General features: G+C 38.1%; 1 protein-coding gene across 3 annotated transcripts in view, besides 1 other annotated feature; it reads left to right on the top strand.

The window, feature by feature from the left end:
• The first annotated feature begins 802 nt into the window (after window positions 1–802).
• The window catches only part of dpr3 (defective proboscis extension response 3), a 51089-nt gene continuing 35611 nt past the window's right edge, over window positions 803–16280 (top strand). For 2 of the 3 annotated variants that reach the window (NM_001014459.2, NM_001272972.1), the window contains exons 1-2: window positions 803–862; window positions 15509–16268. In NM_001014459.2, coding sequence (NP_001014459.2) covers window positions 15884–16268 — 385 coding nt within the window. In that variant the 5' untranslated portion in view covers window positions 803–862; window positions 15509–15883. Of the gene's footprint in view, window positions 956–15508; window positions 16269–16280 lie in introns of all 3 variants that reach the window. The other variant, NM_001272973.1, reaches the window with a different exon arrangement.
• Window positions 1159–10251: a mobile genetic element.

The following is a 16280-nucleotide window of genomic DNA, read 5'->3' as shown; positions in this document are numbered from 1 at the left end:
TAATGGACTTTTTAGAACAAGAGGTTCATGAAAAGCAGTAAACATGCTTATGGGATATATTTGGAAGTTAAAAAGCAGTCATATCTCAAGAAGGATATTTTTAGACTAATGTAAGGGCATTTTAGACCGGGTGTCCTTGGAAGCAGTGCAGGAAAGGATTTTTGTTTCAACTGTAAACAGGAGCATTTACCACACGTAGGATTTATTTAGCAGCTAAAAGATTTTTTGACTATGGTCTATGGAAAAATATATCATTCTACTTAAACTAAAAAGCAGTGCAGACTGCTTTCTACTTAAAGCAGGGGAAGAATATGCAAGACCAAATAGTATGAAAATTGGTAATAAGTCTCTTAATTTTTTGAAAATATTATCTAAGCCAAATATAAATATTTAAAATTAAAGATATAAAAAATAATACTTTTAGGGCACTTACTTTTAGGTAAAAATTAAATATATTTTTTCTAAATTTATTATGATTATTTTTAAAATTTATTTAGTTTATTAATGCCCATTCCCACATTTCACATTGCGCTGCAAGGATATTTGCGGGATATTATTTCCCCAGGATTTCACGAAGCTTTAACACACATTCGGAGTGCGGCGAATTGTGGTCCTTACAAGCTTTTCCGACTCGTGACTGTGTGCGTGTGCGGCTGATTGCCTGCGTGTGAGTGTCCTGTTCGCGTTGTTGTCCTAGTCGGTTTTGAACTTTTTTTTTACGTGCCTCGGAAGCCTTCGCTTTTACCTTCGCCTTTGCCTGTAGCCGCCGTAGTTCATGCCGCCGATCTCAGTATTGTGACGGCAACCAGGGGCTGCGGAAGTGCCACACACTCGCGACCTCGAGTCCTTTTCGCGCACAACGGTAAATCGAGTGGGTTAGGCGGTTTTTCGAGTTTTTCGAGTTTCCCGTGTTTTCCGACTTTTCCGGCGACCCAAGGAAAGGCGTAATTTTGAAGTGCGTTAACGAGGAGATTCGCCGGAAAGCGGACTTTTCAATGGCCCCGTGGAGTGAAAAGTGGGAAACAACAATAGAAATTTAAATATTCATGAACAGTGTCGATTGTCATCAATTGTGCGATGTTGTGCGGTGGCTGTGGACACATCGCACCCGCCAAACATTGTGTGGAACATTTCCCGCTCCTTTCGCCAATCAATGGCTGTTCACACATGAACACGAATATATTTAAAGACTTACAATTTTGGGCTCCGTTCATATCTTATGTAAATGAATCGAGAGCGATAAATTATATTTAGGATTTTGTTATCTAAGGCGACATGGGTGCATTGCTCAAAAACATGTAATTTAAGTGCACACTACATGAGTCAGTCACTTGAGATCGTTCCCCGCCTCCTAAAATAGTCCCTTAGTGGGAGACCACAGATAAGGTCCTCGCCGCTCAAGATAGGCAGATGTGCCCGAGCGTGGGACCTCGATAAGGCGGGGACTATTTACGTAGGCCTCTGCGTAGGCCATTTACTTTAAGATGCGATTCTCATGTCACCTATTTAAACCGAAGATATTTCCAAATAAAATCAGTTTTCTTACAAAAACTCAACGAGTAAAGTCTTCTTATTTGGGATTTTACATTTGGTCAATCGAGCCTTTAATCGACTCTGCAGTTTCCCCCTACCAAAGGTAAGGAACTCAGAGAAAGGCCAGCTCCTTTAAGCATCTTACAGCTAAAGGTAGCAAAAATAAGTGACTCTTGTTTCCCCCTACCAAAGGTAAGGAACAGAGTATAAATATAAAAAGCAAAAGATACAAAAGAATCTTTTATGTTTTAAAACAAGCACCTTATAGTCTATAGCTAAAGGTTGCTTTGTGTACCATTATAAATTGTGGTAAGGCGTGCTTGAGGCCATACATCAGCAATTGTGAAATTAAAAAGTGCATAACAAAAGTGCCTTATAAATGCTCTAATAGCATTAAATCAGCTCATAAATAGAGTGCAGTGTATATGCCATAAGAGCATAAATTAAATAAAAAGTGCCTGAAAACAGTGCCTTATAAATGCTCTAATAGCATTAAATCAGCTCATAAATAGAGCGCAGTGTATATGCCAAAAGAGCATAAATGCCGAAATAAATGGCTAAAAAACAAAAAATCTGACTGGACTACAAAAATAATAAAACGTGCCAAAAAAAAAAAAAAAATCATCTTTAAACATCGACGGAGCCTTAAAGAAGAGAAGGAAGTCAAATTCAAAGGAGCCTCTACCAGCAGCAGAAGCAGCAACAACAGCAGCAGCAGAAGCAGCAACAGCAGTAGCAACAGCAGCAACAACAGCAGCAACAGCAGCAGCAACAACAACGACATCAGCTAAGTCAAAACAAGAATTTTCTGTTTATCCAAACACACATATATATATAAATACATATAAAATACATATACACGTACTATATATATTAAGAAATTACAAAAAATTTTCAAAATGATGTCAGAAAAGACTATTCAATTCCTTAAGAAGCAGTCCGAAATTATTTTGGAAATTAGAAAGTTGGAAGTAAAACCAACATTAACAGATGTAGAAATTCTAAAATTAAATGAGCTTCAAAAATGTTTCATTGCTAATCATAGCAATTTGTTAAAGATCGGCGTTGTCGATCATGAATATTTTAACGCGAAGCAGTATGATTTAATAATGATGGTGTTAGAAAAAATTAAAAATAAAAATGAAAAAATTAAGGGCGAGTCGGTAGAAAACACTTTCCCTAAATCAAACACTGTCCCTAAATCAAACCCTCCCCCTACATTAAACCTTGAAATGCGTGGTCACCCTGAAAAAGAGGGTATAGCACAAAACAACGCTTTAAAAGTAGAGCAGGCATTTCGTAATAATGTTGGCCAATTTCGAGTATATCTAGAAGATACGTCTAAACTAATAGACAGTAGTCCAGATTTCCTTAAAATAAGGAAAAATAAAATTGAATTTTTATGGCATAAAATAGATAACCTGATTGAACAGGTGAATAGTCATTTTGAGAGTTCGCTATTCGAAGAAGAAATTAGCGAACTTGAATTTGACAAACAAAATATTCTTACAGCCATTAATAGTCGACTCAGTGGCACAATAAATAAAGCTGAAATGTCGACGGTTGTTAAGGCGGAGGAGTTACCAACCCTGCCTAAAATACAGATTCCCACCTTCTTTGGTGATTCCAAAGAATGGGATCTTTTTAATGAACTCTTTACAGAGCTCATACATGTGAGAGAGGATCTCAGTCCTTCTCTCAAATTTAATTATCTAAAGTCAGCATTAAAAGGAGAAGCCAGAAATGTGGTTACTCATTTACTGCTCGGCTCTGGAGAAAATTATGAAGCCACTTGGGAGTTTTTGACCAAGCGATATGAGAATAAAAGAAACATATTCTCAGATCATATGAATAGGCTTATGGATATGCCAAATTTAAATTTAGAATCCAATAAGCAAATAAAGACATTTATTGACACGATTAACGAGTCAATTTATATTATAAAATTAAAGGCACAATTACCAGAAGATGTGGATGCAATTTTCGCTCACATAATTCTTCGGAAATTCAATAAAGAATCACTCAATTTATATGAAAGCCATGTTAAAAAGACAAAAGAAATACAGGCACTTTCTGATGTCATGGACTTTTTAGAGCAAAGGCTCAATTCTATATCATCATTCTCACAGGAAGTAAAACCTGTAAAGAAAATGATTAATAATAACAAGAATAAAAATTATAGTGACAATTGTGCATATTGCAAACTACCAGGGCATTATTTAATTCAATGCCATAAATTTAAAATAATGAATCCAGCAGAACGGTCTGACTGGGTAAGAAAAAATGGGATTTGCCTAAGATGTCTGAGGCATCCGTTTGGTAAAAAATGTATAAGCGAGCAGCTTTGTTCGACTTGTCGTAAACCTCACCACACGTTACTTCACTTTGCAGGTCATAATCCAGAAAAAGTGAATACGTGTAGAACAACAGGTCAAGCCTTGTTGGCCACGGCCTTGATTCAAGTAAAGTCGAGGTATGGAGGCTTTGAACAATTAAGAGCATTGATTGATAGTGGCTCTCAAAGCACAATTATTTCAGAAGAGTCTGCACAGATTCTAAAATTGAAAAAATTTCGGTCTCATACTGAAATAAGTGGAGTATCTTCCACAGGAACGTGCATCTCCAAGCACAAAGCGGTTATTTCGATAAGAAATTCTCCGAAAAATTTAGAAATTGAAGCAATTATTCTCCCAAAACTTATGAAGGCACTTCCAGTCAACACGATTAATGTTGATCAGAAAAAATGGAAGAACTTTAAATTAGCCGACCCCGATTTTAATAAACCGGGTCGCATTGATTTAATCATTGGAGCAAACGTATATACTCACATTCTGCAAAATGGAGTTATAAAAATAGACGGTCTCCTTGGGCAAAAAACTGATTTCGGGTGGATAGTTTCTGGATGTAAAAAATCCAAAGGAAAAGAAACCATTGTAGCCACAGCAATAGAAATAAAAGAGTTAGATCGCTACTGGGAAGTGGAAGAAGAAGAAAAAGATGATATCGAGTCTGAAATCTGTGAAAATAAATTTATCAAAACGACAAAAAAAGATTCAGATGGGCGATACATTGTGTCAATTCCATTCAAGGAGGATGTCACCTTAGGAGATTCAAAGAAACAAGCGATAGCTCGTTACATGAATCTGGAGAAAAAACTAAAAAGAAATGAAAAACTTAAGGTTGACTACACTAAATTCATGAATGAATACATGGATTTAGGACACATGATTGAAGTGAGTGATGAAGGCAAATATTTTTTACCGCACCAGGCAGTGATTAGAGATTCAAGCCTTACGACCAAATTGAGAGTAGTTTTTGATGCTTCAGCAAAAACTACGAATAACAAAAGTTTGAACGACATAATGTGGGTTGGGCCACGAGTTCAAAAAGATATTTTTGACATTATTATTAAATGGAGAAAATGGGAATTTGTTGTTTCGGCAGACATTGAAAAGATGTACCGACAAATTAAAATAGATAATAATGATCAAAAATATCAATATATTTTATGGAGAAATTCTCCAAAAGAAAAAATTAAAACATATAAATTAACCACAGTCACTTACGGAACTGCATCTGCACCATATTTGGCTACCAGGGTTCTGGTAGATATTGCAGATAAATGTAAAAACCAAGTTATTAGTGCAATAATTAGGAATGATTTCTATATGGATGACCTAATGACTGGAGCTGATTCGGTAGAAGAAGCTAATAAATTAATAACATTAATTCCCCATGAATTGCAGAAAGTTGGATTCAACTTAAGGAAATGGATTTCCAACAATTCCAAAATATTAACCACTGTGGAGGACACAGGGGACAATAAGGTTCTCAATATTATCGAAAATGAATGTGTTAAAACTTTAGGACTAAAATGGGAACCTCAAAAGGATTTATTTAAGTTCAGCGTAAATTGTAATGATGAATCAAAAAATATAAATAAGCGCGTTGTGTTATCAACGCTAGCAAAAATATTTGATCCGTTAGGATGGTTGGCACCAGTCACGGTTTCAGGAAAACTTTTTATTCAAAAACTTTGGATAAATAAAAGTGAATGGGATCAGGAATTATCCATAGAAGATAAAAATTATTGGGAAAAATATAAAGAAAATTTATTATTGTTAGAGAATATTCGAATCCCAAGGTGGATTAATTCAAACAGTTCTTCAGTCATTCAGATTCACGGATTTGCGGACGCCTCCGAAAAAGCATATGCTGCAGTAGTCTATGCTAAAGTAGGACCTCATGTTAATATAATAGCTAGCAAAAGTAGAGTCAACCCTATAAAAAATAGGAAGACAATTCCCAAACTCGAGCTGTGTGCAGCTCACCTGCTTAGTGAATTAATCCAAAGACTAAAAGGATCAATTGACAATATAATGGAGATCTATGCTTGGAGTGATTCCACGATTACCTTAGCATGGATTAACAGTGGTCAAAGTAAGATCAAATTTATAAAAAGAAGAACGGATGACATTCGGAAATTAAAAAATACTGAATGGAATCATGTTAAGTCAGAGGATAATCCAGCAGATTTAGCATCCAGGGGAGTGGATTCTAACCAGTTGATCAACTGTGATTTTTGGTGGAAAGGTCCGAAATGGCTAGCAGACCCAAAAGAACTTTGGCCTCGGCAGCAGTCTGTAGAAGAACCTGTCTTAATAAATACGGTATTAAATGACAAAATAGATGATCCTATTTACGAATTAATAGAAAGGTATTCCAGTATAGAAAAACTTATACGTATAATAGCATACATAAATAGATTCGTGCAGATGAAAACAAGAAATAAAGCCTATTCATCAATTATTTCAGTAAAGGAGATAAGAATAGCGGAAACAGTTGTTATTAAGAAACAACAAGAATACCAGTTTAGGCAAGAGATAAAGTGCCTTAAAATCAAAAAGGAAATCAAGACAAATAATAAAATATTGTCATTGAATCCATTTTTGGACAAGGATGGGGTTCTAAGAGTTGGAGGAAGATTGCAAAATTCCAATGCAGAATTTAATGTTAAACATCCAATCATTTTAGAAAAATGCCACCTAACAAGCTTATTAATAAAAAATGCTCATAAGGAAACATTGCATGGAGGGATAAACCTAATGCGAAACTATATCCAAAGAAAGTATTGGATTTTCGGGTTGAAAAATTCGTTGAAAAAGTATTTAAGAGAATGTGTAACGTGTGCAAGGTATAAACAAAATACAGCTCAGCAAATAATGGGTAACTTGCCAAAATATAGAGTGACGATGACATTCCCGTTTCTTAATACTGGAATAGATTACGCAGGTCCTTATTATGTTAAATGTTCAAAAAATCGTGGCCAAAAAACATTTAAAGGATACGTTGCTGTATTCGTTTGCATGGCCACCAAAGCCATACACTTAGAAATGGTAAGCGATCTAACTTCAGACGCATTTTTAGCAGCACTCAGAAGATTTATTGCTAGACGGGGAAAATGTTCCAATATCTATTCAGACAACGGAACAAATTTTGTAGGAGCTGCAAGAAAATTAGATCAAGAGTTATTTAATGCAATACAAGAAAATATAACGATTGCAGCGCAGCTTGAAAAGGACAGGATTGATTGGCATTTTATTCCCCCGGCAGGACCTCATTTCGGAGGTATTTGGGAAGCTGGAGTTAAGTCAATGAAATACCATTTAAAGCGTATAATCGGCGACACTATTTTGACTTACGAAGAAATGTCAACTCTTTTATGTCAAATAGAAGCATGCTTAAATTCAAGGCCATTATACACTATAGTTAGTGAGAAGGACCAACAAGAAGTTTTAACACCAGGTCATTTTTTAATTGGAAGACCACCTTTAGAAATAGTCGAACCAATGGAAGATGAAAAAATCGGAAATTTGGATAGGTGGAGACTTATCCAAAAAATAAAGAAAGATTTCTGGGTTAAGTGGAAAAGTGAATATTTGCATACGCTCCAGCAAAGGAATAAATGGAAAAAGGAAATTCCTAATATAGAAGAAGGGCAAATAGTTTTATTAAAGGATGAGAATTGTCATCCTGCAAGATGGCCTTTAGGAAAGGTGGAAAAGGTGCATAAGGGGAATGATGATAAGGTCCGAGTGGCTAAAGTAAAGATGCAGGAAGGATATATCACTAGACCCATTACTAAAATTTGTCCCTTGGAAGGAATAAAGTCTGTTGACAAAAATGAGGCTGACCAAGAGCCAAAAAGACGAACTAGAGCGACATCGGGAATGTCCAAGATCGGAATCATTATGGCAATGTTGTTGTTTGTGTTAAGTTGTCAAGTTTCTAGCGCATTACCTAAAGATATAGCACCAAGATATTCTATAGACAAAATAAATAAAACCTCAGCAATATATCTAGACCCGCTAGGAGATGTTGAGATTGTGAGTACTTCTTGGAATTTGGTTATCTATTATAAAATGGATCCATATTTTAAAATGTTAACAAAGGGTAATGCGCTTATACAAAGTATGAGGAAAGTTTGCGAAAGACTTCATAGCTTTGAAGAGCAATGTAGTCTAGTCTTAGATAATATGCAAAGTCAGTTATCGGAACTTGAAGAAAACAATAAATTGTTTATGATGCAGTCTAGATCTAGAAGCAAGCGTGCTCCTTTCGAATTTATGGGTTCCTTGTATCATATTTTATTTGGTATAATGGATGAAGATGATAGAGAGCAATTAGAAGAAAATATGAAGAATTTGTTAGATAACCAGAACAACCTTGATAAACTAATTCAAAAACAAACATCTGTGGTTGATTCAACTTCTAATCTATTAAAGAGAACAACAGAAGATGTTAACTCCAATTTTAGAAGTATGCAAATAAGAATTGAGAACATGACAGAAGTTCTTAAAGAAAATTATTATGTTTATAAGGAATCAATAAAATTCTTTATGATTACGAAACAGCTACACTCATTGATTGAAGAAGGCGAAAAAATTCAAGCAGGCATTATAAGCCTGTTGATTGATATTAATCACGGTAGGCTAAATACAAATATTCTCAGGCCAAATCAGCTTAAAAAAGAAATTGCCAAAATTCAGCAGAGTCTTTCAGAGAACCTAGTAATTCCAGGAAAACGGTCAGGTACGGAACTTAAGGAGGTGTATACACTGTTAACAGCCAGGGGTTTATTCATCGACGATAAATTGATCATTAGTGCAAAAGTGCCTCTGTTTAGCAGGCATCCATCCAAATTGTTCAGGCTTATTCCGGTGCCAATTCGAAATGAAGATCGGATAATAATGGTGCATACAACGTCCGAATATTTAATTTATAATTTTGAGATAGATTCCTATCACATAATGACGGAAGCCACATTAAATCAATGTCAGAAATGGCAACTAAATAAGAGAATATGCAAAGGAAGTTGGCCCTGGAATTCAGCGAATGATAATGCATGTGAGATTCAGCCTCTAAAGCCAGATAAAGCGGCGAACTGCATCTATAAAACAGTAGTCGACTCTAAAAGTTACTGGGTAGAGTTAGAAAAGAAAAGTAGTTGGTTGTTTAAGGTTCCTGCGAATTCAAAAGTCCGTCTGCAATGTACTGGCTCTCAAATTGAATTGTTTGATTTGCCTCAGCAAGGAGTTTTAAGCATTGCGCCATATTGTACGGCAAGAACCGACGATAAAATTCTAGTTGCCCACCATAACATTCAGTCCGAAAGTGAAGAATTATTATCAACACCTTATATAGGAGAAGTTAGTGGAGTGCCGAAGATTATTTGGGATCCGCTGAAACTATCAATATTAAATCATACTGAGGAATTTGAACGATTGAATAATGAAATTAAATTTATGAAAGAGAACCATCAAAAATTGAAAGATTTACATTTCCATCATATTTCCGGACATGCTGGATTAATTATTGCTTTAATACTAATGATAGTATTAATAATATATTTCATACGGAAATGTGCTGTGCAACAAAGAATGCAAGCAATAACCTTTGCAGGTCCGTTGCCAGTACTATAAATATCAATAGTAAATAAACAATAAAATAATATAACAAATAAAAATATACAGTCCACTAATAGAAAATGTACTTCTACATAGAAAAAGCAAAATGTTTAAAATAAGTTAATTAAGTACAAATTGTTGAATTAAAAATAATATAAACCATAATTGTAATCCAATAAAATTAAAAGCCAGAAAAACTAGGCCCATTGAAATCTTAGTTGCAAAATAAATGAACATATATCAAATAAATACAGTCCACTACTGTTATAAATGCAACTAATATACTAATGTACATCTCAGCTTTGCTGGCCCTTTGGCAGAATGTTCACACATGAACACGAATATATTTAAAGACTTACAATTTTGGGCTCCGTTCATATCTTATGTAAATGAATCGAGAGCGATAAATTATATTTAGGATTTTGTTATCTAAGGCGACATGGGTGCATTGCTCAAAAACATGTAATTTAAGTGCACACTACATGAGTCAGTCACTTGAGATCGTTCCCCGCCTCCTAAAATAGTCCCTTAGTGGGAGACCACAGATAAGGTCCTCGCCGCTCAAGATAGGCAGATGTGCCCGAGCGTGGGACCTCGATAAGGCGGGGACTATTTACGTAGGCCTCTGCGTAGGCCATTTACTTTAAGATGCGATTCTCATGTCACCTATTTAAACCGAAGATATTTCCAAATAAAATCAGGTTTCTTACAAAAACTCAACGAGTAAAGTCTTCTTATTTGGGATTTTACAATGGCACGTCATTGTCAATCAGCAGACTGGAAAAACAATAACAACGAACAAACAGCAGATTACAGATTACAGATAACAGATAACAGATATCAGATGGAGGACAGCAATAACAATAAGCAACTGTGTCAAATGTCAGCCGTATAAACTAGGATTTTGCATATTTAATCTACTTAACATGCAACTGCAATTAGGCCTGTTTAAGAATGCCCATTATGGGGATTTTTCGGATTATGTCATGGGGTGGATGAAAAACAAAACCAGCCAATTGACAGTTGACATTTGTAACGGATTAACCATGAAATGAAGTCCCCTAATCGCCGATTCGTTCGTGCGTGTCCATAAAACTGTCAAAATGAATAAATAAACTGTCAATTGCAATCAGCCCTTTGGCGCCCCAAAGTATGCAGCAAAATGTGCCGAATTCCCACTCAAAAACAAACATCGAACATTGAACACTGAACACATATTCCTCCTTTCGTCCTTCGTGTGATTTATGCTCAGCCAGGCGTGGAAATGGTAGGATGGGCAGGGTCCTGGTTTTATGCCCCAAGTGAGGTCGGAAAATGACGCGAAAATCGTCAAGCAATTTGCTTTTTTATAGGAGATAGATGAGGCACGGTGAAAAATAATAGCGCACATAAAAAAGGTGCATAGCCTTAGCTATTCGACTAAAATGTGCTGAGATATTTGAGGATATTTGTTATGTAAAATAGAAAATGTATTGTTGGAAATTTAAGAAAAACTATGCTAACTATTTTGTTCAAAGTTCGAGTATTATTGAAACTAGATAAGCGAATCAAATAGTATACAAAGTCCACAAATTATATTAAATCACTATTGCTACAGTATCGGATTGTCATGAAACACAAATTGAATAAATTAGATGATATTACTTTAATATATGACATTAGGTTTCCATTACCCATGTGCAGTGAGTTTGCATTATTTTGTTAATTGAGTTGATTGGTAATTGCATAAAAAGAGCCATAAATACATGTAGTAAATCATGCAGGCTTATGCTAATGACCAGAATTAGATTAACTGATTCAAAAGGTTCCGGAAATTGGAGCATAAAAAGTCAAATAAATCATTAAGATCCCTAATTGAATACACAACGCATTTTCTCACCGTGCACGTGTGTGTGATGTGTGTAGTAGAGCTAGGCCAAAATGTGGCCCAAACATGCAATCGGGCCGCGTTGATGGCTCTAATGCCAGCCCTTTTGGCCGTGTACAAGTGCAGGAGAAGTGCTCGAGTTTGTTCTGCACTGGTTTGTTTGGATGGGTTTTTGGCGTGGTTTGGTTTGGATGTGCCGGATGGGTTCGCTTTGGTTTGGTGGGAGTTGTGTGTTCGGGGTTTTAAGGGGCCAACGACTAGTGGTTCGCGCTTTTGTTTTTCAATGGATTAGCCGGCTTTCGAAAGTTGTACAGCTCGCAGCAACTGTAGTTATGTGCATAAGTCCTAATTAAAGTCGTCCTTAAAGCGCGCCACACTTTTCAGTGCAGTGAAAAAACCCCTTCGCGTACTAAGAATAGAAACTTCCATGGCACGGTGCTTTTGCGACTTTGCCGAATTACATTTTTAATTAAACACATTTTGAACACACTTCAGCAATTACGCAGACAAAGAATCCTCTGGCAATAATGTCATTTTAAGGCTCTTGACTCATAAGCCAATTAAAAACGGCAGAGGACACCGAACTCAAATCAGGACGGCTCCAAGTCTTATTTACATTGCCATACATCTTGGCGCAGAGTCGGAAAAAGGTGTCCTGTTGTGTCCTTGCTGTGGCCCGGCTTACGATTGACACCTGACTATTCACCTGACTTTGGCAAGGACTTTTGTTCCGACTGCCACCAATCAATCAAGAGCAGCAAGGACACCGGCTCGTTCGATGGCTTAGGTTGCCTGTCCCTTTCCCAAAAAGTTTCCTGTCTTCGTCCTTGGGCGCGCCGAAAATTAAAATTCTTCAATGTGAGGAAAGGCATAAAAATGTATAAAATATATATGAAAAGGCTGTCAAGGGTCGAATAAATAATGTAAAAAGGGAAATGCTTTTTTTCCCCGGCGCCTTGGGGGCCCGTGAAAAGTTCCTTAAGTTGTCTGGTCCAACCGCACGAATTTAAGCCAAAGAATTTTAGCCCGAAATCGGGCAGAATTTTCAACTCTAATGGAGTGTGAACCCACATAGATGTTTGCTTGTATACATACATACGTTTGCTTGGCCAAGCTGAGGACTTGGGCTCACCTAATCACATTGAAAGCTTAACGCCCGCCCAAGGACATATCCTGAATAATGAACGCCATTGTCGGCGGTTGGGTGGCATTTTCAGTTTTGGGGGCTATTTCGCCTCCAGAGTTTCGTTGGCCACTTTTTGGCTAGCCGGCTGATGACAGTGGCTGGCCAAAAGGGAGAATCAATAATTCAATGCCAGCTTTGAATGCGCTTTGAGCGCATTACATTTAATCAGAATTCATGCAGGACATAATGCTCTGTGTTCGCATGTGTGCGTGTGTGAGTTAGTCTTTGTGATTGTTTATGCTAATAATTCATAAACACGCGCCTGCGAAAAGACCGACACCAACACACGCACACACCACACGAAATCTTGTGGAGCAACGCTTATTGACAGACTTCCCGACAGGAGATCCTTCCTCTCTGTTCCTTGTTCTTCCGCCTGGAACTGTGCTCCACGCCTCCATCTTGCAGCTTTTTTGAAACCGGGCCAAGCCGCTTAGCTATGGGCACATACACCCGAAAAAACGAAATATTATGGGAAATAAATCTCTTTAGGAATACCTGAAGTTCCTGAAATTTAAATCATTAGCCTTAAAAGTTAGTACTCATTCAATAGCTTGCTCATGTCCTTCGGCAAACTTTATCAACCTCTTTAGCGGAAATTAATTTTTATGTACTGTCCGATTTCTTTCTGTGTACCCAGAGGACTTAGACGACGGCAGAAGCAAAGTTCATAGGTGGCTTGCGAAAGGCTTCCCAAGCTGTTGGCCGCACTTTGTGGTCCGTGCTGGCATGCCAGGATAATAAAATGTTGCCAGGACTCACGTCTAGTCGGCCGCACATGTGTCCTGGCACATTCCGCTGCATCTGTTGCCGCAGGCCGAGGAGAAAGAACAGGTTTTAATCTTTATGAAGCATATTTCATATCGTTTTTGGAACGCTTTTTTATGACTGCCCGGACGGGTCTTCTTTTCGACATTATTAAAGGGCATTTTATTGATTGGTTCGCCGGGCTTTCCTGCGGAGAATCGAATCGCAGGTGGAGGCGTCTGATTAAAGTTGATTTTACGTGCGGATGTTAATGCCGAGCTCAAAAATGACAGAGGGCAGAAAATTATTTCCTTTGTCATTGGAAACTTTCTCGTTGGGGCTTCGATTTCTGTGTAAATAAATATTTGATATCATGCCACAAATTTCATAGAAAAAATGATTTTAATCATGAGCGAACCTAAGTAGATCGTTTAAGGGAAAGTTTAATCTTCTCAGCACAAAACTTTTTAATTATTTGATTTTGCCTCTTCCCAGCCTTATACTCTTACACGCTTAAAAATGTATTAAATTTTTTTTATGTTCCTCACTTTGGGTGGGGAATGTGGAGAGAAAAACTACACGTATTTCTCAGTATTACCTTTAAAATATATATTTAATTCAAGTTTTATTGCCACCCACTTCCACCCACTTCCACTTAGTTCAGTTTCTAATTAGTCCTAACTATTTCAGCTTAAACGCTGGCCATTGCAATTACACTGGCCAACACAACGTACACTTAGCTAATCAGCAGACAAGCCACAGTCATTAGTTTCCTGCCACGCCTCCCATCTTCAAGTCCAACCCCCCCCCCCCCCTCCCACAACAACTTTCACCTCCGAATCCAAATCCTAGAACTATTTATTTATTGTTCGGTTCAAGTGCAAGGCAATAAATCTGCGGCGAAGTTTTGTGTGTGTGCTGAATTTCATTTTCTGTATCATTAATTACGATGGTTTGTTTAAAGAATGGCCGCACAGACCGCAATCGCCATTCGGCCGCCACTCGATAATAAATCATTTACCTTGCACCTGAATATAAAAGTGAAAGTGGCGACGCAGGGGCAAAAACGGGGTCAGCAGGAAAATAAGCCAAGAGAGCTGGGTATTTGCCATTCGCTTTTTTTTTATTTTGTTTGTTCTGTCGATTTTTTGCAGCTTTGTTTTGTTTTGTTGTATTTTTGTTTTGTTTGTTTTTTTCTTTTTTTTTGTTGGCAACTGATAAGGATTAAGGGCATTGACAAAGGAATGCAGAGCAGCAAGGACACGAGCAGGTCAGGGCATTGCGCACTGTAAGCTCAATGGTCAGCAGCCCACCCTGCGTATACGTAACAAAACGAGCCACGAATGCAATTAAATTAGACTAACAGCAAATGGCCAAGAGAGCCCGTGGGGGCGAAAGATAGAAATGGCCACGTAAACTGATGTGCAAAAGGAAACTGGCAAGGAGACCAGTGGGCAGAGGTCCTTTCTGGGTGCAATGCGGAGCAAACTGGAGTGCCGGCGAAAGTGGCAGCTAAAATGGCAAACTGAAAGCTGGAAACTTTGCCACTCGCCAAGCGAAACCATGGAAAGCAAAAGTGTTGATGCGCCGAGCAACAGGCGACTTGCGAAAATACCCATTAAAGTGCAGGTACTATTAGACCACGAAGCGGGGAATTAAATTTAACAGGCCATTTAGAAAGTTTGCGAATTAAGTGCAGTGCAACAAATGGATTAGGCCAATTTAAATATAGAAAATCTATAGGTTTTTACTTAAATACTAAAAGAATTGAAGGCTTTAGCTTTATTTGCTTAGAAAACCATTTCTAATGTTTTAAAACACCATGTGTGCTTCTAAAGACCCAAGCCTGAAGTTTTTAAGCCTAAGTCGAAACAATAACGAAAGCTGGCAATTAAAACTGAGAGAAGCTGCTGAAATCAACAAAAACTAACATTTCCTTTGCCACTTGCAACGTGCTACTTGCAAATGAAAACATTTTGCCGGGGGCCATTTCAATTCACACAAGGGGCAGATATCTTTATTACGGCAGTGCTGCCCATTAAACGGCAGAGCGTTTTACACTCTAACTCTATTTCGCAACCCCCCTTTTAAATCCGAGCAATTCGCCCAGATCCCCCCGCCCATCTATTCTGCCACCATCTCGGTCATGTTGCTGCGGGGTTTGAACAACAGAAAGTGATTGCTTCATTGCTGATTTTTGCAGTGCAGTGAAGCAAACCGGAGGTGGGTGTAGCCAAAGTGAACCGAGATAAAACCGAAAGCAGCAGCTGAGCCATAAAAACACTACCAGCAATGTTGCTCTTGTCCGCTTAGCGCAAATATTTCATTGACGGCCAGCTAAAGTAAAAGTAAAAGTAAAAGTTTAAGCCAGCATAAAACAAAAATATAATAGCGGCAGCAGCGAATGGCGCACTATGCTGCTCCAGTCGACAACGACGGCAGCAGCAGCAGCAGCAGCAACATCAGCAGCAACAACAGCAACATTAGCAGCAGCATCAGCACTTAAATGCAGCAAGAAGAAAAATCAGCTGAAAACTGGCAAATAAAACTCAACGACAGGCAAAAACTATTAAATCTCGCTGGATGCCTGCGGCAATAGTTATTGTTAAACAACACAAGGAGCAGCAGCACCAACAGCACCAACAACAGCACCGACAGGACCAACAGGACCAAAAGGACCCACGGGCGGCGAAACAAATTTGCAATATAAATTTATGCGGATTTTTGCGTCGCAGCGGCGCCGACGACGTCGACGTCATCGAACCGCGTAGCCCAGGCCATGCTGCTGACGTCGACGTCGCAGCAGCAGCAGCAGGAGCAACAACATCAGTGGCAGCAACAGCAGCAGCAGCAGCAGCAGCAACAACAAGGGCAGCGGCGACGACGCGAGCAGTTATTATAATAATGGCGTTAGTTGTTAGCATAATGCAGCAGCAACAACAATCGCTACTCTGGCCATTCTGTAACGGTAAGTGCTCTA

Source organism: Drosophila melanogaster, chromosome 2L, assembly GCF_000001215.4.
Source record: "Drosophila melanogaster chromosome 2L".
NCBI classification, from domain to species: Eukaryota; Metazoa; Arthropoda; class Insecta; order Diptera; family Drosophilidae; genus Drosophila; species Drosophila melanogaster.
The sequence above is the reverse complement of the archived record's forward strand: the minus strand, read 5'-3'. Positions and strand labels throughout refer to the sequence as shown.